Genomic DNA, 25,803 nt, shown 5'->3' on the forward strand with positions numbered 1-25,803 from the left:
TTAGAAAGGACATGTTGTGCTTTGACTTGGGTCGCTCAGAAGTTGAGACATTATCTTTTGGCCTATACTACTTACCTCATATCCAGAATGGATCCTCTGAAGTATATTTTCCAAAAGCCAATGCCCACCGGCAGGCTCGCAAAATGGCAAATCCTGCTTACTGAGTTCGACATCGTCTATGTCACTCGCACTGCGATGAAAGCACAGGCTTTGGCCGATCATATGGCGGAGAATCCAGTTGATGACGAGTACAAGCCACTTACCACATACTTCCCAGACGAAGAGGTCAACTCAATAGAGGAAGTAGTTCCAGATGACAACCCTCTATGGAAAATGTATTTTGATGGAGCTGTCAATATCAAAGGAGTTGGGATCGGGGCAATCCTCATCTCACCTATTGGACAGTATTACCCTGCAACAGCCCGACTTCAGTTCTTCTGTACCAATAATACGGCAGAATACGAAGCATGTATCATGGGTTTGAAAATGGCCCTCGATCTGGATGTGCATGAACTATTGGTTATGGGAGATTTTGACTTGCTTATCCGGCAAGCCCAAGGTGAATGGGAGACTCGAGACATCAAGCTTATTCCATACAGACAATGTGTACAAGATTTGAGCAAAAGGTTCAAATCCATCGAGTTCAGGTACATTCCCAGGTTTCACAACGAGCTAGCAGATGCTTTGGCTACTTTAGCCTCGATGCTCCCTTATCCGGGAAACACCCATATCGATCCACTAGAAATCCAAGTTCGGAATCAACACGGTTACTGCAATGCAATTGAGACAGAACCAGATGGTGAACCATGACATAAAACGATTCCTAAAAACGAGAGAATACCCAGAGCACGCTAAGGGAGATCAAAAAAGAACTATAAGGAGGCTCGCCAGCGGTTTCTTCTTGAGTGGGGAAGTTTTGTACAAAAGGACCCCAGATTTGAACTTGTTGAGATGCGTAGATACAACAGAAGCTGAGCGGATCATGAGTGAAGTACATTCGGGGGTATGCGGACCTCACATGAATGGATATGTTTTGGCGAAGAAGATTCTACGGGCAGGGTATTATTGGCTTACAATGGAGCGAGAATGCTTCAGTTTTGTTCGCAAGTGTCACCAATGCCAGATTCATGGTGACCTGATTCACTCGCCACCTTCAGAGTTGCATCCCATGTCCTCTCCTTGGCCTTTCGTTTCCTGGGGAATGGATGTTATTGGGCCAATTGAGCCAAAGGCTTCAAATGGGCATAGATTCATTTTGGTTGCAATTGATTACTTCACGAAGTGGGTGGAAGCTGTCACTTTCAAAGCAGTCACCAAGAAGGCAGTGTTAGACTTTGTTCATTCCAACATCATCTGCCGCTTTGGTATCCCAGATACCATTATCACTGACAATGCAGCCAATCTCAATAGTCATTTGATGAAGGAAGTATGCGAGCAATTTAAAATTATGCATCGGCATTCTACCCCTTACCTGCCAAAAGCCAATGGAGCCGTTGAAGCGGCGAACAAGAACATCAAGAATATTCTTAGGAAAATGGTCCAAGGCTCGAGACAATGGCATGAAAAGTTGCCTTTTGCTCTTCTAGGATACCGCACGACCGCTCGCACATCGGTCGGTGCAACTCCTTATCTGTTGGTAAATGGGACAGAAGCTGTAATACCGGCTGAAGTCGAAATTCCCTCTCTTCGGATCATTGTGGAGTCGGAGATTGAAGATGCAGAATGGGTAAAGACCCGATTAGAACAACTAATGTTGATTGATGAGAAACGGCTAGCAGCAGTGTGCTTTGGCCAGTTATACCAGCAAAGAATGGCACGCGCTTACAACAAGAAAGTGCGTCCAAGGTACTTCGAGGTAGGCCAACTCGTCCTGAAATGCGTTCTTCCACACTAGGTAGAAGCTAAAGGAAAGTTCGCCCCAAACTGGAAAGGACCCTACATCATCAAGAAAGTGTTACCAAAAGGGGCCTTGCACTTGGTAGACGAAGAAGGACGGGTACCAGATATGACTATTAATGCAGATGCAGTCAAAAGATATTATGTCTGATATATACCCACTGTGGAACTTTCGCGCATGATTCTCTTAGATCGAAATGATGAAGGCTACCATTGCTCGCTATTCCAAGAAAGTGTCACCCTTTTGTTACCCCTTTTAAGTTATATTTTTCTTCTTCCTTTGTTTTCCACCTTTTGGAACATGTGTACTTGAGCAAATTTTTTTTGAGTCATTGAACTACGTCCGACCTGATTCCGAAAGGATACGTAGGCAGCCTTACCCTGGGTTCGGTCCCATTGCAACAAAAATCCATATTCCCAATACTCCAAAACTGGGGCAGAAGTTTATTTTTATCTTACGGTTTTTCCTGTAGAAACAGTTCCAAAGGTTGTAATTCAGTTCAAGGTTCCTTTCATATTTTTCTGTTAAGAACTTCTGATCGATCTTTGAGAATACTTGAAGTCCCCATGCCAGGGGCATCAGCCAACCTTCCCGCGGGTCGTATCTTAGTGGAAAAAAAAAAGAAAAAAAAAAGAGAAGAAGAAGAAATGAGAGAGTCTTATCGGTGAAAACCCGTATGGGCACTGTAAGGCGCCAGTGATTAGAGAAATGAGAGAGGTGAGTTAGTGAAAACCCGCAAAGGGCGCTACTAGCCGAATGAGGGTCTTCCATGCTCCGACATGAGCACAACTAAGACAGTTGCAAGATGAGTGTTTACGATGTATTTTGTGAATTAGACAGATCAGACAGATCAGGCGTCCAATCCAAAATGCATGTCATGATTCATTGAAGTCGGCACATATCTCCAGATAAGTCTCCTTATTTCTTTCCCCGAAAGGGACACCTTTTATTTAGACACAATTCCTTTTTCATTTCCAATTGCTCTTCTATTCTTTTCCATATTTTTTTTCTAGATTCCCTTCCGGTCTAATCTTGCATCCAAAGCAAAGCAAAAATGGCTGCAAAAATGGCTACAGTTTCCCCGTAACACCAAGCATAATTTGGAGCATATACGGCATTGATGAAGGCATGAATCCATATGTGATCTCTTTTGATAAGGCGGACAAAGTGTCTCAAAGAAACTGAAAAGGTCGCTTAAGCAAGACTTGCTTCATGGGAAAAGTTGATAAGCACTACACACAAACATTGGTTCTAGGTGGAGGACAACTAAGTTTGATTTTAAAGGAAAATTGTCTTGCCTTAGGGACAAGGATCAGCGGTACCATGGACATCCGGGTATGAAACAACCAGGGGAAACGTCAGAAAGACAATGTCTCTAGAAAGCAATACAGAGTATTCGGGAACCTCGGTATCACATTGACAAAATCAGTTCTTCGACAGCGGAGGGGTGAATTCAAATTACTAAGGGAATCAAGGCCACAAACCGACCACCACTTTAAAAACTCACAGATTTTTCTTTGTTTGCAGCATGAACAAAATAGTGAAGAATGGTGATTTCTAAAGGACGAATGTCGCCAAACGTAAGTTTCCTCAAAATCTTCATTTTCCTTTATTTTTAGCATGCGTAACTATTGTTCATACCTCTCATTTTCGTAGCTTAACCCAGGAAGAACCTTTTCGCCTAGGGGGATTCAGCTCATAGTTCCGGGTAGAAGCACTCTTCGCCCAGGTTATTTTCGTAGCTTAACCCAGGTAGAACCTTTTCGCCTAGGGGGATCCAGCTTGTAGTTCCGGGTAGAAGTACTCTTCGCTCAGGTTGTTTTATGTAGTTTAACCCAGGTAGAACCTTTTCGCCTAGGGGATCCATCTCATAGTTTCCGGGTAGAAATACTATTCGCCCAGGATTAGTTTTTTTTTTGTAGCTTAGCCCAGGTAGAACCTTTTCGCCTAGGGAAATCCAACTCATAGTTTCCGTGTAGAAATACTATTCGCCCAGGATTGGTTTAGGTAGCTTAACCCAGGTAGAACCTTTTCGCCTAGGGGGATCCAGCTCATAGTTCCGGGTAGAAGTACTATTCGCCCAGGATTATTTTTCGTAGCTTAACCTAGGTAGAACCTTTTTCGCCTAGGGGGATTCAGCTATTAGTTCCAGGTAGAAGTATCTTCGCTTAGGTTATTTTCGTAGCTTAACCCAGGTAGAACCTTTTCGCCTAGGGGATCCATCTCATAGTTTCCGGGTAGAAATACTATTCGCCCAGGATTAGTTTTTTTTTGTAGTTTAGCCCAGGTAGAACCTTTTCGCCTAGGGGGATCCAGTTCATAGTTCCGGGTAGAAATACTATTCGCCCAGGATTGGTTTAGGTAGCTTAACCCAGGTAGAACCTTTTCTCCTAGGGGGATCCAGCTCATAGTTCCGGGTAGAAGTACTATTCGCCCAAGATTGTTTTTCGTAGCTTAACCCAGGTAGAACCTTTTCGCCTAGGGGGATCCAGTTCATAGTTCCGGGTAGAAGTACTCTTCACCCAGGTTATTTTCGTAGCTTAACCCAGGTAGAACCTTTTCGCCTAGGGAGATCCAGCTTGTAGTTCCGGGTAGAAGTACTCTTCGCTCAGGTTATTTAGGTAGCTTAACCCAGGTAGAACCTTTTTGCCTAGGGGGATCCAGCTCATAGTTCCGAGTAGAAGTACTCTTCGCTCAGGTTGTTTTATGTAGTTTAACCCAGGTAGAACCTTTTCGCCTAGGGGATCCATCTCATAGTTTCCGGGTAGAAATACTATTCGCCCAGGATTAGTTTTTTTGTAGTTTAGCCCAGGTAGAACCTTTTCGCCTAGGGGGATCCAGTTCATAGTTCCGGGTAGAAATACTATTCGCCCAGGATTGGTTTAGGTAGCTTAACCCAGGTAGAACCTTTTCTCCTAGGGGGATCCAGCTCATAGTTCCGGGTAGAAGTACTATTCACCCAGGATTGTTTTTCGTAGCTTAACCCAGGTAGAACCTTTTCGCCTAGGGGGATCCAGTTCATAGTTCCGGGTAGAAGTACTCTTCGCCCAGGTTGTTTTTTGTAGCTTAACCCAGGTAGAACCTTTTCGCCTAGGGGGATCCAGTTCATAGTTCCGGTTAGAAGTACTTTTCGCCCATGTTTGCATAATTTGGTTTAATCCGTGTAGAAGTACTCTTTGTCCAGTCTTGTTTTTCATAGTTTAACCCAGGTAGAACTTTTTTGCCAAGGGGATTCAACATTCTTTTTCCCAGTAATATAGGGCATCAACCTTTGGTTACATTTCCTTTTAAGTAATACAGGGCGCCAACCCCTGGTTATATTTTTCTTTTTAGTAATACAGGGCGCCAACCCTTGGTTACATTTGCTTTTCAGTAATACAGGGCGCCAACCCCTGGTTACATTTCCTTCTCAGTTCTACAGGGCACCAATCCCTGGTTATATTTCCTTTTCAGTAATACAGGGCACCAACCCCTGGTTACATTTCCTTTTCAGTATAGGTTACACCAATCCCTAGCTGTGTTATCCAACATAGGATACTTCATTCCCTGGTTGATTTGAGCTTAAATGCATGGTACACCACTCCCTAATATCATTGCCAATATAGGGTATCCCATTACCTTGCCGCATTTTCCCAATATAAGGTACACCAATACTTAGTTGAGACATTCTTTTGGGATCATGACTTTTTCAGGATACACCATTCCCGTTTTTTTTTGTTTTTTTTTCAATAAAGAAGTAGTTTAGAATTTTATTACAATAACTCACGAAAGTTTCCTAGTGAAAACTGGGGTAGAAAATTTCGTTCGTTTGTTTGTTGTGATGTCTGAGCAGATTTTACCTCGAGGCACATGGTTCGAGATGAACAAAAGAAAAGTCTCAATCCAAAATAAAGAAAAGAAAAGGAAAAGAAAGTGAATCCAAATGCAGAAGCAAATAGAAAGGATATGGACTGCTCAAAACCTGACTGAAGTTAAGAGCTTCACATTTCTCGTCTTGCTCAGAAGAAGCCGTAGAAGAATGAACTAGCACCTACAACTAGCAAGCATCAGGGTTCAGATCAGAGTCCGCATGAACAACCAGCCAAGACTCAAGATCAAGGTTCAGAAGACTTATAGATAGGAATTATGTAACTCATAGTTGATAGGCTTGTCTAGTTTCTTTCAATTTTGATGTAATAGCAAGACCACAGACCGGAGCCTCGACGGAACCTCACTCGACACTCCAACTCATCATTCCATCACTATCCTTGAACTACACGCGACCTGATTCCCTTATAACCCAGGATATGTAGGCGGTCCAAAACCAGGACTCGGTTGCACCCTTATTTTTTCTTCCTCTTTTGAGTAACGATATGGTCAAAATTTAGTCACACGGCTCACTTTATCTTTGCCTGAAAACCTTTAATGTTTCCAAGCAAAGAGGGGCATGCTGTGAGCACCTAATTTTTTACCGTGTTTGAATATTTCCCGCTCCCGTCTTTCCGGGCGTGTCCCCACCATACCGGTCCCCCACGTCTAAACCCCCCCATTATTTTTTGTCCCCCATGTTTTGTCCCCCCCATTATTTTTTGTCCCCCATGTCTTGTCCCCCCCATTATTTTTTGTCCCCCACGTCTAAACCCCCCATTGTTTTTGTCCCCCATGTTTTGTCCCCCCCATTATTTTTTGTCCCCCCATGCTTGTCCTCCCCCCCCCCCCACATGCCTAGAATCAGCCCAAACAACCTTAAAAGACCAGATTTCAGTCCGAAAATGGGACGAAAAAAAGAGCCGAAAATCACTCCAAAAATACCTGAAAACGGCCCTTTTTCAGCAAAAATTCGCTGGAAAAATAGCCAAAAGGGGACGAAAATCAGCAAGAAAAAAGCCATTTTTCCAGCCGAAAATCACTCCAAAAACGGCTCCAAAATACCTGAAAAACAGCCCTTTTCCAGCAAAAAAAATCGCTGCAAAAATAGCCAAAAGGTGACGAAAATCAGCAAGAAAAAAGCCATTTTTCCAGCCAAAGAATCAGTCCAAAAACCAGTAAAAATACACCAAACTCTAGCTCAAAATCAGCCACTTCTCTAAAAGTTTCGGCTGAGCTTTGAGGTTGCCGGTGAGGTTCCGTTCGAGGTCGACGGTGTTGGTTTCACATTTCATTCACTTAATAAGCGATTTGCTGCACAAGTTCTCTTATCAATATATTGAAAAGCTTTGAGGTTCATTTTTAGCCTTATCTAGTCTCTTTTTAATGATTTCAAATGTTTATAATACTTGCTTTAATTGCAAGTTACTGATTTCTGCTTGGGCATACTGATCTTGAATTGCTCACTTATTTTATTTTATCTGTGTCGTTTGGCTGCCTAATGCGTTGGAAGGTTGTTATTTGCGCGACATGAGTTTTGTAGCGTTTTGAATCTAACTAATTTGTTTCAATACAGCAAATATTTTTGTGTTAGTAAACATCATATTCTCGTTTCTTGCTTGAGTTTAGTATGAGGATTTGGTTGCTTTAATTTTATCTCCTAGTATGAGGAAGTTATGATTGTGAGTATGAAATTTAGCATGATTCAGTTTCTAAATGGATTGAAACTAGAATTGGGCCATAGATAAATATTTGTAGGCCATGGAGAAGTGATTCTAAAATTGAGAATTGTTGGACTTTACACTTAAGTTATGATTTAAAGTAGTATGGTCCAAAATAGACTTTGTCCAACCCAATAATATCACAATCACATACCATCTCTCCCACAATAATATTTGATTCATAAGTCATGGCCTCATAATAATCCCAAACTTTTAGAAAGAATAATTTATGAATATCGTAACTTGCTTTAGGCGCGATTAATAACAATTCATCGTGAGTATGTATATGTTCGCGTGACATGATTACGATTTCCCAAAATAAATCAAAGTACGCGTTTGCGCGATTTTGAGCAAACAATCTTGATAATAATAAAGTGTTAATAATTGTGTACACGTATGCATGACATAATTTTGGCACAATAAATAAAACGAATTTACACACGCGATTTGTTTCAAAGATAATTTTATATTTTAATAATAAAAGCGGACATAGATAAAATATGGAAACCAATAAATCACAGTTTGTCCAAAATTAATTCAAGCCAATTTTAGTCAATAAAGCGACCGTGCTAGAACCACGGGACTCGGGGAATGCCTTACACCTTCTCCCCGATCAACAGAATTCCTTCCCGGACTTTGTTTTGCAGACCAATAATAAAAGAGTCAAATCTTCCTTTGACTAGGGATTCAAACAAAAGGTGACTTGGAACACCCAAAAAATCAATTCCAAGTGGCGACTCTGTAAATAAAATAATCCTTATTCAAGTTTGTCACTTTAATTGAAGAAACTCTTTAACCCACCGTCCACAATCAATAACACAAATATCTTTTGGGGGTAGAAAAGGGGTGTGACAAGTAGTACCAAAGAACCAGTGCAAGAACAAGAGTTTGGAACATAAAAGCTTTATTTTGACTTTTGGTCTTAAGGATTTCTAATCCCTTATTTTCCTGGAAAAAAAGAGAGACCATTTTGCTATGTCATATAGACTTTGTGATATTTTCTAACATTTTATTATCGATATAATATTTTATTATTAGTATAGTAGTTTGTTAGATAGCATAGCATTTTTTAATACTTAATATTGTCTGGAAAAAAAGAGACTAATAGTTTCCACGTTCACCCTATTAGAAAAAAGCTTTCTAAAATATGACTGTTTTATCAATCAAAAGAGGTGTAGACTCGTTCATTATTCACAAATTCATTTGAACAGATCAAATGCGTTTTGACTTTTAAAGCAAATAATAAGGTTAATTCAAACAAGAACTAGTATGACAAAAATTGGAGCTTCCATGGTGACTTTTGACTTTTTCTCCTCTTCATCATATTGAAGAATCACAATTAAATAATACCAGTCAAGTCTAATTAGTTGAAAACTCAAAAACTAAAAACTAATAGTCTACCAACCAAAATAGAAATATTTACATGAGCGTTTCCGCAACCTCCTCCAAACTCTTCGGACGACCAATTACTTGAGGTATAAAATCTACAAAGGCGTAATGGCACGGCAAGCAACCATGGCAAGTAATGTCGTCACTTATATGATGCAATTTCTCAAAGTCTCGTAAGGTTTCCTCTAAATAACCTGGCTGGTAAATTTCTTCTATTAATGGGATTTTAGAGTTAAATCCATATGCAAATAACCCCCCAAGGAAATATGACTTTCAAAAAATCATAGTTTCGAAATCCTTTGTTTTTGAACTTTTCATATTTCTCTTGGTAAAAATTAAAATGTGAAAGAAAAGAAAACAAATCAATAAAAAATTATGGAGTAAAGAGAATTAAGCCCAAAATGTAATACCAATTTACACTCGTTGTTCTGGCCCATATCTCATCTCTGCATATGACTTGGTTATTTTTATTATATCAAATATATCCTTCAACTGTCTTGAGGTTTCTAAAGGCATAGGTATAATTTCTAAATTCAAAAAAATATCCCACGAGTTTACTAATTGCAATTTCTGTCTGGAAGCAAGATAAATGTTCATCGTGCAATGCATATCAATCTATCCCATGAAAGAGTTGGCGACATAAAATGGAGAGAAACCTTTTCTTTATTTTCGTGTTCTATGAAAGCATCGGGCTGTTTGATTTTTCACAGATAAATTTTTTAATTTTTGCAGCAAATAAAGAGCAAGGCGGATTATTTAGCAAATTAGGTTGCTGAAGTACTACGAGGAGAAAATTCGGTAAAGAGAAAAGTAGGATTATTAGATGGTTTAAGATGCTTTTGGGACTTAGGAGATGGGATTATTTTGCAATTGGGTATGTTATGAGCAGTGATGAGTGATGATAATAAAATTAGAAAAAATTTATTCCTAGAACAGTGACATATTTCCTCTAACAAATCTCATTTGAGAGAAAAGGACGGTATGCGATAGAGAACCCAATTGAAATTGTGAATGAACGGACTTAATGCATTGCAGTACTAGCACTTTAAATCTTGTTAATTTGAAGTCCGTCATAACTAGCAAAAGAGTGGATGGACAGGGGATTAGGAACTTGAGATTGCACAACATGCAAGTGTCTATTGTGGAAAAAGCCACAGCTAACACAACAAAAATAACCTTAAACTAAACTTTTTGAATTTCAAGAAAAATAGAGAGAAGAGAACTTACCTTCGCAACGTGAGGGTCTATCGGTGACTAACGACAAGTGACGATTGGCGAGAAGAAACACCAACAAGCAACGAGACAATGATGAAGCGAGCTAGCAGTAGGAGCAAAGAACCAATGCAAGAACAAGAGTTTGGAACCAACAACAACAACCCCGTGTAATCCCACAATACAGTTTAGAACCAAAAACTGTATTTTGACTTTTGATTTTAGGGATTTTTAATCCCTCATTTCCCTGCGTTTAAAAAAAAATTGAATAGTACATAACGACTTCGTCTGGCACTTCTAAAAGTAAGAAACTACAATTCCTAAAAATATAAAAATTGACTCCACATATGACAATTAATGCAGTAATTTACGACCTAGGGCCTGAGTATTTCAATTTCAATAAACAATAACTTATGTTTAAGTTTAGAGGTAATAAAATTGTTACGACTTTGTATCGAGTATGGTAACAACACATTACTTTACGATACTTCAGTAACATTTTACTACATATGGCAGTTACAGCAGTAGATAACGAGTTATTAACGACCTAGGGCCTGAGTATTTCAATTTCAATAAACAATAACTTATGTTTCAAGGTTGAGGTTATAATATTGTTATGACTTTGTATTGAGGGAGTGGTACAAAAATCTCCTTAACTCACTTGGTCTAGCCTCTCTCTTGCTTCTCTTATGTCGTGGGCTCAAATCCTAGCAGTTGCATGTGTTGTTTGTTTTAAAGTTTTGTACCCAAAAAGATTACTCTTATAATAACCTCTAGGCTGCTAGTCACCTTGTCAGTTGTCATGCTTTTTTTTTTTTCGAGGAGAGTTTGTAGTAATAGTTTGAATGTTTTTTTATTAAATGATTCAAAATGTAATTTTTTTTATGTGATGTCGTTACGTAGATATATTTATTTATTCACTTCCGTTTATGAAAAATCATGTGTAGGCCTCAGACGATATCCATACAATGTTTTATTCTGCTTTGTTATCTTTTTGCACTGAATGCAAGTTGCTCATGCATGATACTTGGTTTTTTAATATTAACTAATAACTAAAAGAAATAAACTAAAGCTACTGAGACAATATCGAAATGTATTCGACGTATATGAAAAAAGGATGTCAATTACCAAACAACGGGGCATTAAATGCTTTAAACAAATGACTTTGTTGTATAGTATTTTTTATTTTCTTATTTATCAACCTAGTCTTGGTGGGTGTTATTCATCTTCCCCACTGGCTTCTCCCCTCTCTTGGGTGGGACTCTCGATTTTAAAAGGTGATCGATCCTTCGAGGATCTTAAATGTAATAGCCTTTGAGGATCTTATTCAAATAATTGGCTGGATTAATATTTTTATTTTTTCTAGTTGGTATACATAAATTATATATTGATTATATACGGTATTATATATATCTTATATATACGCCGAATATTTTGGATCTAAACTGCTAGGTGGACGGCAATTTAAGTTAATTCTTTGAAATAATAATAATAATAATAATAATAATAATAATAATAATAATGCACTTACCGATCACCGTCGTACTTAAGTGAATTTGAATATGTTTAAAGAGGACATGATTTCACGTCGGTACAAATGGATAGAGTTTAAACTAGCTAGAATACCTTCCTTAAAGATAAAAACAAAAAACAGAATAGTAAGGTCTTAATCTTACTACATAAACCAAATATTTAATCTCTAGTTTAAACCCTATTTCCATCTGGATTTAGTGAGAATATTGTTCCAAATCTTTATCCATTTCGAGGTATGATCGACTAGCGGGTCCCCTTCGTTGCAAGTAGTATGATTACAACATAAAAAATCAGTTTGGAAATCAAGTTTAAGCTTAATTAAGGATCCTTGTGGTTTGTAATTAAAGGGGGATAATCTTCTTGTATACATAATCAAAGTCTTTGTTAAGTGTTACTTTTAAAAAGATAAAATGGTGGTTAACAGTAAGCTTGAAAGGTGTATATCTAATTAAAAAGGGTTTTTTTTTTATCGTCCACCTAGAACTTTAATATTATGTGGCAAGAGCTGTCTTCCCTTTTCTTATTTCAGTTCTATCTTTGCTAATTAAATTAGTTATTAGACAAATCTTGGTTAATCGTTTTCTTTCCTTTTTTAAAAAATTTTTGGGTTGCTCACAGAAGTACCAACATGCACTTACACCCGAACTAGTTTTTGGCTGGACTAGCTAACACTAGTGAATAACGTTCATCTAATTATAGGTGTTTAGGACCTAATTATTTCAAAGTCTTTTAATTCATATGATTACCAACTCTTCCATGTAAGTCGTCTATATAAGGCTACCACAAACCTAAACAAATGAAAATAACGATATAACCTCTTTCTATGTTTAGCGTTAAAGATCTATATTATATTAAAAGCACGAAAATATTTAGTAAAATGTTGTCGCCTTTTTACACTTTAAAATAGAGTTTACACTGAACAAAATAGTCAATTTAATTAATTTCCTAATATTTAGGATACGGGCGGGGGCTTTCTATTTGCTTGCAATGCCGGCTGTTCGCCTTTAGTTCGAAGTAGAAGTAGAGGGTGTTGTTTGCCCAACACTTTAGAAAAGGTAAAAAAGTAATTTAAATCAATTAAAATTTTGCTCATATCCTTATTTGAAACATAAAAGAACCCGTATATCGCTTAATCTAAAAAAGAGTATAATTATATAACTACAAACAAATGCAAAAGTGTGTCGAGATAAATTGGACGCGGCTCAAAATGAGATTTTTGTAAATTTGTGGTATAAAAGATTGAGTCATATATATAAGAGCGAGAAAAAATTGCAAATTTTTTTCAACATGAGATCATTCATCTTTTTTACCAAAAGTACAACGGTAAAACCTTGTGATTATTATTTATTTGGCGAGCAACATAGAGTCTCAGAAACTAATTAAATATACTCGACCTTTACGTATTCTAATGTAATGTTTGTTATTAGTCACCATATTAGATGTCCGTACAAAATGAAATTGGCTGACTTGCAGAGTGTGCTCCCCATGACGTTATTAATACATAAATGGAATATCTCGTCGCTCTAACGATACAACACTCTGTGCAAATGATAAAGAGAATACACTTTCTTGATTGTAAGAAAATTGAGAAGAACCTCCTATCACTTGAATAATAATGTCTTCTTAAATATAATGACTATACAATTTTAATTTAGATGCTTAGCAGTTAGCACAATTTAAAAGAGAAAAAATACTTCCAATATATATTTGTACTCGTATAAACCTGGAGTCGATATATGTTTGCATAGTCTATGTAATTGGAATACCATTTTTCTCTTGTGGGAGAGCAAAAATAAAGTGCTAAATACCACTTGAGATAAAGAAAATTATGTCGGGAGCTAAGAGAGATTGGAAAGGATTTAACAAGAGTGTATCTAGCATCTTTCGCTCTCTTGTTAGAAGAAGGAAAGGGCACAGCTCGAAGAAGTAGCTCTTTCAACTAATCCATTCTTTTCCTCTTCTTCTCCTCACTAATGTAAAAATATTGAATTTCTTTTTTTTAATAGCATGTAAAGAAAAGATCTTTCCAAACACAACTTGAAAGTATCATTTGCTTTTAAACTAATTGAACTCATGAACACCATAAGAACATCATAACCTCTTGATAAACAAGAGATGAGAAACCACTAACCACCCCCTTCATTTCACTCAGAGTACTACTAGCTATATAATTTCAAAAGTTTATTTATACTTATTTAACTGCACCCATTGACACAAAAGAGTTTACCTCACGCTCATTTAAAATTCTGGATTCGCATTTGCCTCACGAACTAACAACTATAAGGCAGCAGGCTAATACGAAAATGTAAAATACAACTTACAAATTATACAGATCAAGAACAACAAAGAGAGCATCGAACCAGTCCATTCTCATTACAAAGTTGACACCTTCTAACTTGTCCTTCATCTTCATCAAAAACTTTCCTGCTGCCATCACAATTTGAGCAAGGCAAAAACCTTACATCCCCACAACCTTCACAAATATATCCAATTGGCCTTAAAGGAATACCTCTTAATAACTTTGGCAATTCACCAATTTCATTCAATTGCTTAATAACTTCAGCTCCTCCAATATATTTCCCTTTTATAAAAACTTGTGGCAATGTCACATTATTCTTCTCGCCCATAACACTTTGTAATTCCTTCCTATATGCGCTGTGCATAGAAACATCTCTTTCATCAGCTTTAACACGATAACTTCCTATGATCATTTTCACCGTATAACAATCCTCAAATGTTCTCCGTACTCCTCGTATACTCGTGAAATAAATTACCACACGATCCTCAGTCCCAGGCAATGTACAAGAATTGTAATTAAATGATTTTGAATGCTTGGTTTGAGGTTTTGGAATTGAGGGTCGATGGTTGTCCTTACGAGAATCGAAAATTGAACATAATTTTTTCACTTTTCCTTTGAAAGAAGTTCCCACCATTGAGCCTAAAGGTGAGCAATGTAGCTTTTTAATGGAGCCATTACGTTCAATAGAAGGAGGAGAAGGGTAGAGATATAAGGTTTTCTCAGGGAATTCAATTGGATTTCTGGGGCTGTGTATAGTCTTTGATCTATTGAATTTTGATGATGTTTTTGCCTTGTTGATTTCTTGGTATTCAAATTCATTGTTCCTTTGATGATGATGATGATGATGATGATCCATTACAAAATTTGAGAATTCTTTATGTTTTTTTCACGTAACAAATTCAGGGGTTACCTCTTAACTTAACAATCTACCAATGATCCAAAGATCAATGTAAGTTGAGGATAATTGATAGAAAGGAGTGGGGAATAAAAGCAATAGATTCTGGAAATGATATAAATATATGATAGAAATTCTTGATAGGAAAATTAAAAATTGTGAAGATCAAAATAAAATTTGAAGAATGAATATAGAGATAGAGGGAGAAAAGGGGTAATGGAGTTTTGGATAAAAATGTTGAAGATGAGGGACGGTGAAGGAGGGGTGGCGTAGGGTGGTGGGATAGCTTTATGACGAAGTTGTATCTATACTAAAATGTTTGTCACAAAAATGGTGCAAAATAGCTTTTGTCAGCGCTAGAGGAATTTTTCTTTTTTGGATGATTTAGTTTATTGGTACAAAAATGATGTTTTTGTACGTTGAGCATATTGAGTTGTGCAGGACGGAAAAGAGTAATTGATTTGAGACATTTTTATCTGTCTCCTTACTTTGGATTTAATTTGTGTATAATTAAAATTTGTTGACTTTTCTCGTCCCTAAGTGGACAACCAATAAAACTCTAATAATAATAAAAATGATGGTCACAGAATAGTTACGGTTGGAGAAACCGAAAAACTTGTTATATCCAGTACATATATAAAATAATACTAAATTCACACGTGTCTCGTTTTAACAAAATTTCGGATATTAGAATAAAACAGTAATAGTCAAGATTCGAATATCAAAATTCTCCTCTTTCATTGGGGCCACAGTAGACATGGAAGAGGGGGAATAGCGAGAAATGTGGTGAAATGGATGAAATCCCTCCATTCTTAATCCGAGGTTTTGGATTTGAGCCGTATGAATAAGAAATTTTTTGATAGGCGTCGCTCCCCCCCCCCTATGCAGCGCAAATTTGGATTAATCAAGTGGGTTCCACTAATTCCTGATGGTTAAACGAAAGAAAGAAAGAAAAAAAGACATGAAGGAGGGGAGCCATGTGAATGGGAAACTCCCTGGTAACGCTTCCCCTTTAAATTAGCTCTACACAGCGCAAATCTGAATTAATCGGGTGGGTTCCACTAATTCCTGATGCATATGGTTAAACGAAAAAAAGACATGAAAGAGGAGAGAAAGATGGAAGAGAAAGCTCTACCCACAAGCCACCCGAGTTCTATTTCTGATTCAACAAACCCAGGGGCCAGGCGAGAACATTAACTAGGTGCATGCAGCTTAACAACAGGGCAATGAGAAATGAAAAAGTTCTGAGACTTATTTTCTCCGTACAAGGTGAAGATCAACTGAAGATTTAATGAATTTCCTCAAAGCAACAGTTTACTCTTGAATCAAATAGCAACTAAGGAGCACTGTGTTAAGCATCCAGGGTCCAACTAATCCTTAGAACACTGGCGAATGAACGAAATTTACTCTTCATTCGCACCTTATGGGTTGCACAGAGTTGGAGGATTCATAGATGAGTATAATTGAAGAAAAGTACACTGACATCTCCAAGTTGGATTGGAAAGTATAGTAATACAAGAAAAGAAGGTGAAGATTCAACAACTCCCTTAAAAGTATGCTTTTTGGAATTACTAAGCAAAGAACAAAGACAAGAAGCTTAAAAGCTTAAAAACAACATTTGATACAAAAGCTAAATATTCACTTTCACTCACCTCTTACTCGGATAGAAGTCATAACTCATAAAGAAGCCCAAGGTCAGAGGACACAGCATCAACTCCAGCCTCCATGTTTGAGATTCGGGCATTGCTTTGGAAACATCAGAAAAAAGGCAGTTACTGGGTCATAAAGCAGATAGGATGTTTTACACCACCAGGCTTTTTATAAAATATTAAATATATCTCATTGGACACATCAAAGAGGCATATAGGGATAAAAGAGGCATCTTCAAAGGCATGCACATAAAGGAACTATCATGCATCAACGAAGCAGCATCTCAGCCAACTCCGGATGTGACCAAAAAAAATGTTGAGAGCTTGACAGCAGGGCTTTAATTCCAGAAAACAAAAGGTGAAGAAGAGAATCTTCCTACATTATCAAAAACAAATTTGATAATCATAGTTTAGCATCACATAAATCTGTATGAGGATCGATATTGAAAAAATGCCAACTCGAACCATGGAATGCTCGAAAAAAATCGTCTGAAAAAGAGTCGATTGCATGCTCTTTTACGAACTGCCTGATTGCCAGGATATACTTCCTAGAATCAGCAAGAGTAAGGTTTTTGCACACTGACCAGTGTTGCTCATATGCCTCAAAACTGTTTCCAAACAATATAATATTATCCAATAGATCAGGCCTCCAATTTGCCTCCAGAAGATTGTCATACAGTTCAGCTTCACAATGTGGCATGAAGAACATCATAGGTTTCAAAGTTTGCCGTCGACCTTGTTCATTTACTGTTAGGACAGAACAGCCAAGAGCTGCCAGTACCTTAGATTCTGCCAGAGAGATCACTGGATCAAATACCTCTACCTCTCCAATCCAATTAAACATTCTTTTCATCAAGATTGCAAGACTAAGCTGCAATCTAGGAGGCTCATACGATTCTATGCTACCAATTCCATATATTACCATCGGCATCTTTCCTTCTGAGCACACAGCTTTTAGAAACTGATCAAGTATTTCAGGGGTTTGTAACTGATCCGAAAATGTCAACCAGAAGGAGGAGCTCTCAAGTTTCTTTATGCAGTTTTGCATCTTCTGCATCAATTTAGATTCTCTCTCTGGATTGGTCTCAATATCTACCGGAGTCCACACTTCCTCTTGCTTTTTCGGTTCATGGATGATAACTTTATGAAAATTCCTTTTCTGTTTTCCACGATGAGGCAATACGACTGTCCAGTCTTCAGCTGGGTTAGGCTTGTCATGAGCTAGTGTCTTTGCTGATGCAGCCATTCCTCTTAAGCTGCTTGAGATGAAGCAGACCGAGTATGTTTGAAATATGTAAGTTAGTCAAGGACCTAAAAGAAAAAATGGATTATTACTGTGTGAATATGAGAATTTTAACATAACACTTCCAAAGACCTGTTACCCGATCAAAAATCACTTTACTTGATTAATGACCTTTTATCCGGATGCTTTCAGCAGACACACGAAAGATACAAACAACTACTATACATAAATTGCCATTGCAATAGTCAGCCCTAGAACATGATCGCAATAAGTCCAGACGAGAAGAAAGATACAGAACACTAACAAAACTTGATATCCATATGAGTTACGCTTAAGCATTTATTTAGGAATATATCTGTGTTTTTCTGAGAATAAAATAGCAATCCTCCTCAGGGAAGAGCACTTACAAGGCGGTTCAGTTCAGTTAGGTTTAAGTTCGTCAAAAATTTGGACACACTAGGCTAATGATGACCTTTACCCCTGCGTATAATTTATTAAAAATAAGGCAGTTGCACCCAGTTTCTTTTGGGGTAATTCATGAATAGAGAACAGACCAATAAGCAATAAACGCAAAATCTTAAATTGACATCCAAATAAAAAACCTAAGCAAATTTTAAGAGAAACATCCAAACAAGCAAACCCCAAACGCATTCCCTGCTACTCCCTCCATCCCAAAACACAATTTTCCACAATTCCCAGATGCTAATAGCGGTTAAGCTAGAGAAATTTAAACACAAAATTTCAAATTATATTCTTTCTAAGTTCTAACCTTCTCAAAGAACCTAATATAATTATAAAGTATAAAGCAAATGTAAATTAGAGTTCTAAATATTTTTTAAGATTTAACCCTCTTAAATACCCAATAAAATTAGAAAATTAATATCACTATTACTACAAACTAGTATATGCTCTCATATATCCGCGCATGTGGGTGTGTGAAAATAGAAGCAGTGTATAACTAGCGTGTTGTTATCCTCACTTAAGGGAATCAACAAGAAATTTAAGATAACCAGCGAAATACGAAATTTCAAAAAACGAGCTGAAAATTATTAATTTTACAGTATTTAGTAACAGGACAACAACAACATTAGTTATCATTCATTCGAATCACTGAAATGATAAGCCCAAAAGGCTCCATATTTTTCATAGGACAGTCAATTACTTATGTTAATCATCTAAGAGAAACAAAATAAACAAATGAATTTCGACAATTCAATAGGAATACAACAGATTTGCAAAACCATATAACTAATCGGGAAAAGGGAAAGCACATGTATGCAGCTGAAAAAAAATGAGAGAATTGAAATAAGAAAGGAAAGAGCCTTACGATGAAAGCGAAAGAGAGAAGAGATGTCCTTCTCCTAGCGAAAAATCAAAAATCAAACTTGCTCTCCTTCAATTCCACCATTTTCCCTTACCTATGTGAAAATTGGGAAACCAAAATTCCAAAGATAAACATCAGTGATACAAGTGTAGAAAATGTTTTTATTAGTTAAACAAAAAACATCGGGCTCGAGATATGATTGAGAGAGTTCAAGTCTGTTAACCAACAGTAGGAAGATTTCATATTTCACCTGGATTTAGGGTTTTGTATTAGAATGGGGTAAATGAGAGTAGGATTTGCAGCAGGTAGCCGATTTTCGGGGTGCTACTTAAAATCTATCCCTTTTACTAATATGTTCCCAAAAGTATTTACTAATTTTTTAGGTGAACATCGCAATTTCAGAATTCGGAACCAAAATATGATTCTTTTGTACTCAAAGAACCAAAATATGTGGAGGTAAAAACTGGCCATCATAATATGTATAGCGCAGTTTTTCACCGCGCTATAACTTAACGGTCGTTTGTCCGTTAAAGTATAGCACGGTTATTCACCGTGCTATACTTAATTATTGGGCCCACCAATAATTCTTCTGGTATTAACGGACACACAAGTATTTCAACAAGGTATAACGCGGTGAATTACCGCGCTATATATAAAATTTGGGCCCACTAATAATTCTTCTATACTTAGTTGACAAACCAATAATTCTACTGGGTATACCGCGCATATTTAAGGCGCTATACATCAATTTTTTCCTTATTTAAAGAGTTTCAGGAGGATTTTGTAAAAAGCCATTCAGAATCCTTCAAGTCTTCCGAAATATTTGTTCGTTGAGTTATTTTGCATTTTGTATAATGTCTGAAGAACGAAGAATTAGGGTTTCATTATATTGGGGAGGTGAGGTTGTAGTGGAGAATAACTCAGTATACTATAGTTGCTCTCTACAATATCATGTTAAGTGACCACTTACAATGGAGTATGATAAATTGGTATCGTTGTTATATAAAAAAATTAGTGGGAGCAAACGTTCGGTGAATATTAAAGTAATCGGAAGATATCCGTATTGTGTTACTCTACAGAGGTTGCTTGCTATTTTTAGTTTAACATCAAAGATGATGAAACTCTGAGAGATTTTTTGAGGACTTTGGATGAACATCGGGAATATCTTGTGATAAAAATATTGAAAATATACGTCAAGGCTAAGACGTTCGCAATAATAAGATTTCGCAAAGTAGGGATATCCCTCAATCATCGGGTGGTTATTTTGGAGCAGTTTTAGTCGAACAAGTTCCGGGTAAAAGAGTTTGGCTTTATCTAAACTTATCTCCACGGGCGAACAGTAGCTCTAGCGATGCAGGTCCGGGATGCACGGGGCGGAACCTCCATGACGACTATTGTAAATTGAACAATATTAATTAAAGTATTTTTCTTTTTCATTGCTTAACATCTTTAAATATATTTCAATATCTTTAATATTAAAATTTATTCGATATTTTTACTATATTGTTAATTAGGTTGATACATTCGATATTTTTATATGTTACTTTAATATTTTATATGTTTGTTTATTATTTAATATGTTTGTTTCTTATTTTATATGTTAGTTTATTATTTTATATGTTAGTTTATTACTCACATATTTTTTACTATAATAAAATTAAATAATTAATTTTCATAACTATACAAGATTTAATTATTAAATATTCATGTAACAATACTTAGTTTGACAAATATTATTGTTTTCTAATGTTATTTTCTTACGTTTGTTGACTAGAATTCGAGAGAGTTTGTGTTTGAACTATCAACTTTTTTAGATATTTTTGGGTTTAACAGATAATTAAATGATTAATTTCAATAACCACAAAGATACTACGTTAAAGGGCACTATATTTTACTACGCTAAAAGGGCACTACATTATAAATACAAGCACTACATTAAAATTACGGGCACAAGATACCACTATAGGGAACTAAAGTCATATATTCATATATGTACAACAATAACATCTAAATAAGATTAATTATTCCTAAAATAATAATTTATCTATTTTACTAATCTTTTAGCAAATAACTAATCTAAACTAGATAAAAATAACAAATTAATTTAATCACAAAACAATCACGAAAAAATATATACCAAAGTAAAAATTAACTAATTAATATATTTTTAACAACTAATAACAATTTCTCTATTTTACTAATTTTTTATCATACTAATAATATTATAATCCGGATAAAAAATAATAAATTAATTAAATCGCAAAACAATCACGAAATAACATAGAACACAGTAAAAATAAGTAATATGCATTTTTTATACATGAGTTTTAACAAAAAATAAGTCGAAATACCTCGATTTAAATTTTTTGAAAAGTTGAAGATTTGGTGATTTGGAGCCGAAACAAGCAACTCACTACGAGATAACACCTTAGATACGATGTGGGGCCGAGAATCTACACTTTTCGTTGGACCGGTGGGCTCCACCCGAGTGTTTTTCATTACAAATGGGGGGACCGCTGGTTTTGGCTCATTTTTTAAATGGGAGTTCTATTTTTGGGGAAGAAGATGGTATTTTTGTAGGTATTGTAATGACTCGGCCGATTCTTTTGAGTATATTAGTCCTGATCCCCTATTTACTGCTTCCTCCATATCTTTTTCTGCTTATGTGACTTGCCGGAAGGTTTTGTTTTGATTTCAGAGTGATTTGGGACACTTAGTCCCTAAAACAGAAGTTTAAGTCCTAGGATTTTGACCGTAGTTGGAAATATATGAAGACAACTTTGGAATGGAGTTTAGTCGGTTCCATTAGCTTCGTTGGGTGATTTTGGACTTAGGAGCGTGTCCGGATTGTGTTTTGGAGGTATGTAGCTAAATTAGGCTTGAAATGGCGAAAGTTGAATTCTTGGGAAGTTTGACCGGAAATGGACTTTTTGATATCGGGTTCGGATTCCGATTTCGGAAGTTGGAGTAGGTCTGAAATGTCGAATATGACTTGTGTGCAAAATTTGAGGTCAATCGGACGTGGTTTGATATTTTCGGCATCGGTTGTAGAAGTTTTCAAAGTTCATTAAGCTTGAAATTGGAGGATGATTCATGTTTTTAGCGTTGTTTGATGTGATTTGAGGGCTCGAATAAGTTCGTATGGTGTTTTAGGACTTGTTGGTATGTTTATTTGAGGTTCCCGAGGGCCTCGGGTATACTTCGGATGCTTAACGGATTGAATTTGGACTTATGCAAATTGCTGAAATTTTCTGGTTTATAGTGTTTTTGCGCCTGCGGTGGGGAGACCGCAGGTGCGGACTCGCACATGCGGAAGGAGGAGCGCATATGCGGATTTGGACAGCCCAGGTTGTGTTCACATGTGCGGATCTATTTGCGCAGAAGCGGCCTCGCTTCTGCGGTGGGATGGTGCGCAAGAGCGGTGAGGGTCGCATGTGCGGCTCCTTGGTCGCAGTAGCGCATCCACAGGTGCGGCGCTTCTCTCGCAGATGCGGACCCAGGGGACATAAGATAAGTCCGCACCTGTGATGGAATTTCCGCAGGTACGATTATAGGCCAGCAGATGCGAAATCGCTAGGCAGAAAAGGGCAAGTTCGAGTGTTTTATCCCATTTTCAATTTTGGGACTTTGAGAGCTCGGATTTGGGCGATAATATGGGAGATTTTTAGAGGAAGCTTTTGGGTAACGATTCTTAACCCATTTATGGTTATATTCCACTAATCTATCATTAATTCTATCCTTTAATTTCGGATTTGAGTTGAAATATTTGGAAAAAATGTGAGAAGCTCTTCAACTAAGTTTTTGAGTTTTGATTGGGATTTTGATATCGAAATTGGATAATTTTGCTACGAGTGAACTTGTGGTTGATTGGGTGTTCGTATTTTGTAATTTTTACCCGATTCTGAGACGTGGGCCCTAGTCGACTTTTTAGGACGATTTTCAAAAAATTTGTTAAAGTCTTGATTTCATTAATTAGATTAGTACATTATAGTTGTATTTATGATATGTAATTATTTTTGGCTAGATTTGGGGCATTCGGGGTCGGATAATCGAGGAAAGGGCATTCTTATTGATTGATTAAGCTTGGTTCGAGGTAAGTGGCTTGCTTAACCTTGTGTGAGGGAAATCTCCTTAGGATTTGGTATTGTTATGATATGCGAGCATCGTGTACGTAAGGTGACGAGTGTGTACACATGCTATTTATTGTAAAACCCGATTTTTATTGAGTAGTAACATATTTTCATTTTAATTGAGCTATACCAGCATGTGTAGTATCCTGCTTAGTCTAATATCGCATGTCTACGTGCTTTAATTGCTTATTTGAACTATGTGCAGCATGCCTAGTTGATCTCCTGTTTCTCCTTGATTTTTATCAGTCTTAACTGTAGGACTCTTGCTTTTAACTATTGTATTTATCTGTTGAGCTCTGTGTTTACTTTTGAGACTACGAAGCGGTACTTCGGGAGTTCTCCTTGCATATTTATTTTTGGGACTACGAGGCGGTACCTTGGGAGATCCCCCTGCACATTTACTTTTGAGACTACGAGGTGGTACCTCGGGAGATCTCCTCACATATTTACTTTTGGGACTACGAGGCGGTACCTCGGGGGTCACGACCCAAAATATCAACCTGTCATGATGGCGCCTATCTCGATACTAGGCAAGCCGAAATTATCAATAAACCACAATTTTCTTTTAAATACGGAAAACACCATAATTCAAGCTTAAGTGAAAATCCCACAAATACTAGGTAAAACATATTCCCAAAACCTGGTGTCACTGAGTACATGAGCATCTAATAGTGAATACAAGTCTGAGACAAAATACAGTAAATAAGGAGATATGGAAGGAGAGGCAAGGTCTGCGAAACCCAGCAGCTGCCTCAGGATCTCCGGAAAATCGGCTGTGCGGAAGAATCAACACCCGCTATGTCCAGGAACACCTGGATCTGCACACAAAGTGCAGGGTATATTATGAGTACAACCAACTCAGCAAGTAACAATAATAAATAAGGAACTGAAGACAGTGACGAGCTACACAACTACGATTCATATTTAGTAATTCCAGCAAAGAATAGACATGCTCTCAAATCCAGCAGTTTAATTCAAATCAATTTATACAGTTCATGTTCACGTAATCCGGATATAAAATCTTTCAGAGATTTCATAACAATGACAGATAGCACTAAGTGCAACAACAAATGGAAAGTAAGTACAGCCTCTCAGGACAATAATCACTCAGGCTCCCAGCCCTCATCACTCACACTCAATGGGTACCCGCGATCACTGGGGGTGTACATACTGCAGAGGGGCTCCTATAGCCCAAGCGCTATAATCTGGACAACTCACGTGTTGCACGGACAACTCATGTGTCCTAGTATTAATATCTGGATCCGTACAGACAACTCACGTGTTGCACGGATAACTCACGTACTATAATATAATATAAGGATCCATACGGCCAACTCACGTGTTGCACCGACAACTCACGTGCTATAGTATAATATAAGGATCCGCACGGCCAACTCTCGTGCATAGTATCAATATCTCACAATCAGGCCCTCGGCCTCACTCAGTCATAAATCTCTCCAGTCTCTCGGGCTCTCAATAATCATGAAATCAGCCCAAACAATAATGATATGATGTATCAATAATAATAATAATAGAGACCGAGATAAAATATGCAAGTAAAAACTGAGACTGAATACATATAGCATTTAGCAGGAAATTCAACAAGTATGCGACCTATGTGGGTCCCAACAGTACTATCATATAGCCGAAGCATGATTTCTAACATGATTTACATTCAAATTTTATCAACACATAGAGAGCATATAGCTAACGACAAATTATTCAACTTTACAGTTTCCCGGGACGGACCAAGTCACAATCCCCTCGGTGCACGCCCACACGGCCGTCACCTAGAATGTGTGTCACCTCCAAAATAATCACATGATACCAAAATTCGGGGTTTCATACCCTCAGGACCAGATTTATAATTGTTACTTACCTCCGAGCGTGAAATTCTTTACTCTGCTATGCCATTGCCTCGCAAATTGGCCTCTGAATGCCTCGAATCTAGTCACAAATAATCCGTTTCAGTCAATAAAATTTATTAGAATTAATTCCATATGAAAATACATTTTTTTTCATAAAAATCCAAATTTTGGCTCAAAAATCGCCCGTGTGGCCTATGTCTCGGAACTCGACAAAAGTTACAAAATATGAACACCAATTCAACCACGAGTCTAACCATACCAAAATCACTAAATTCCTATAACAATTTGGTCCTCAAATGACAGATAGCACTAAGTGCAACAACAAATGGAAAGTAAGTACAACCTCTCAGGACAATAATCACTCACTGGGCTCCCAACTCTCATCACTCACACTCAATAGGTACCCTCACTCACTAAGGGTGTACAGACTCCAGCGGGGCTCCTACAGCTCAAGCACTATAATCTGCACGGACAACTCATGTGTCATAGTATCAATATCTGGATCCGTACGGACAACGCACGTGATGCACGGAAAACTCATGTTCTATAATATAATATAAGGATCTGTACGACCAACTCACATGTTGCACGGACAACTCGCATGCTATAGTATAATATAAGGATCTGTACGGCCAACTCACGTGTTGCACGGACAACTCCCATTCTATAGTATCAATATCTTACAATCAGGCTCACGGCCTCACTCAGTCGTAAATCTCTCCAGTCTCTCGGACTCTCAATAATCATGAAATCAACCCAAACAACAATAATATGATGTATCAATAATAATAACAGAG

General features: G+C 37.3%; 2 protein-coding genes across 3 annotated transcripts; both read right to left on the minus strand.

Annotated features, from left to right (window-relative positions):
- Positions 1-13,758: 13,758 nt before the first annotated feature.
- Positions 13,759-14,906, minus strand: LOC104109760 (uncharacterized protein At5g39865-like). Its single transcript, XM_009619120.4, has one exon. It carries the CDS (start codon positions 14,751-14,753, stop codon positions 13,932-13,934), a length of 822 nt encoding a protein of 273 aa, XP_009617415.1. The 5' UTR covers positions 14,754-14,906; the 3' UTR covers positions 13,759-13,931.
- Positions 14,907-16,755: 1,849 nt separating this feature from the next.
- LOC104109745 (protein SENSITIVITY TO RED LIGHT REDUCED 1) lies at positions 16,756-19,363 on the minus strand. Of its 2 annotated transcripts, none has more exons than XM_018775386.3 (3): positions 19,259-19,363; positions 19,012-19,102; positions 16,756-17,697 (listed from the first exon to the last, which is right to left on the minus strand). In XM_018775386.3, the coding sequence occupies exon 3, from the start codon at positions 17,685-17,687 to the stop codon at positions 16,845-16,847; it is 843 nt and encodes a 280-aa protein (XP_018630902.1). In that variant the 5' UTR covers positions 17,688-17,697; positions 19,012-19,102; positions 19,259-19,363; the 3' UTR covers positions 16,756-16,844. The 2 variants fall into 2 exon arrangements, with proteins under 2 accessions (XP_018630902.1, XP_009617405.1); XM_009619110.4 differs by having other exon boundaries at positions 16,756-17,752.
- Between the last annotated feature and the right edge of the window lie 6,440 nt (positions 19,364-25,803).

The sequence above is a fragment of the Nicotiana tomentosiformis genome, chromosome 5 (genome assembly GCF_000390325.3).
Source record: "Nicotiana tomentosiformis chromosome 5, ASM39032v3, whole genome shotgun sequence".
Classification (NCBI taxonomy): domain Eukaryota; kingdom Viridiplantae; phylum Streptophyta; class Magnoliopsida; order Solanales; family Solanaceae; genus Nicotiana; species Nicotiana tomentosiformis.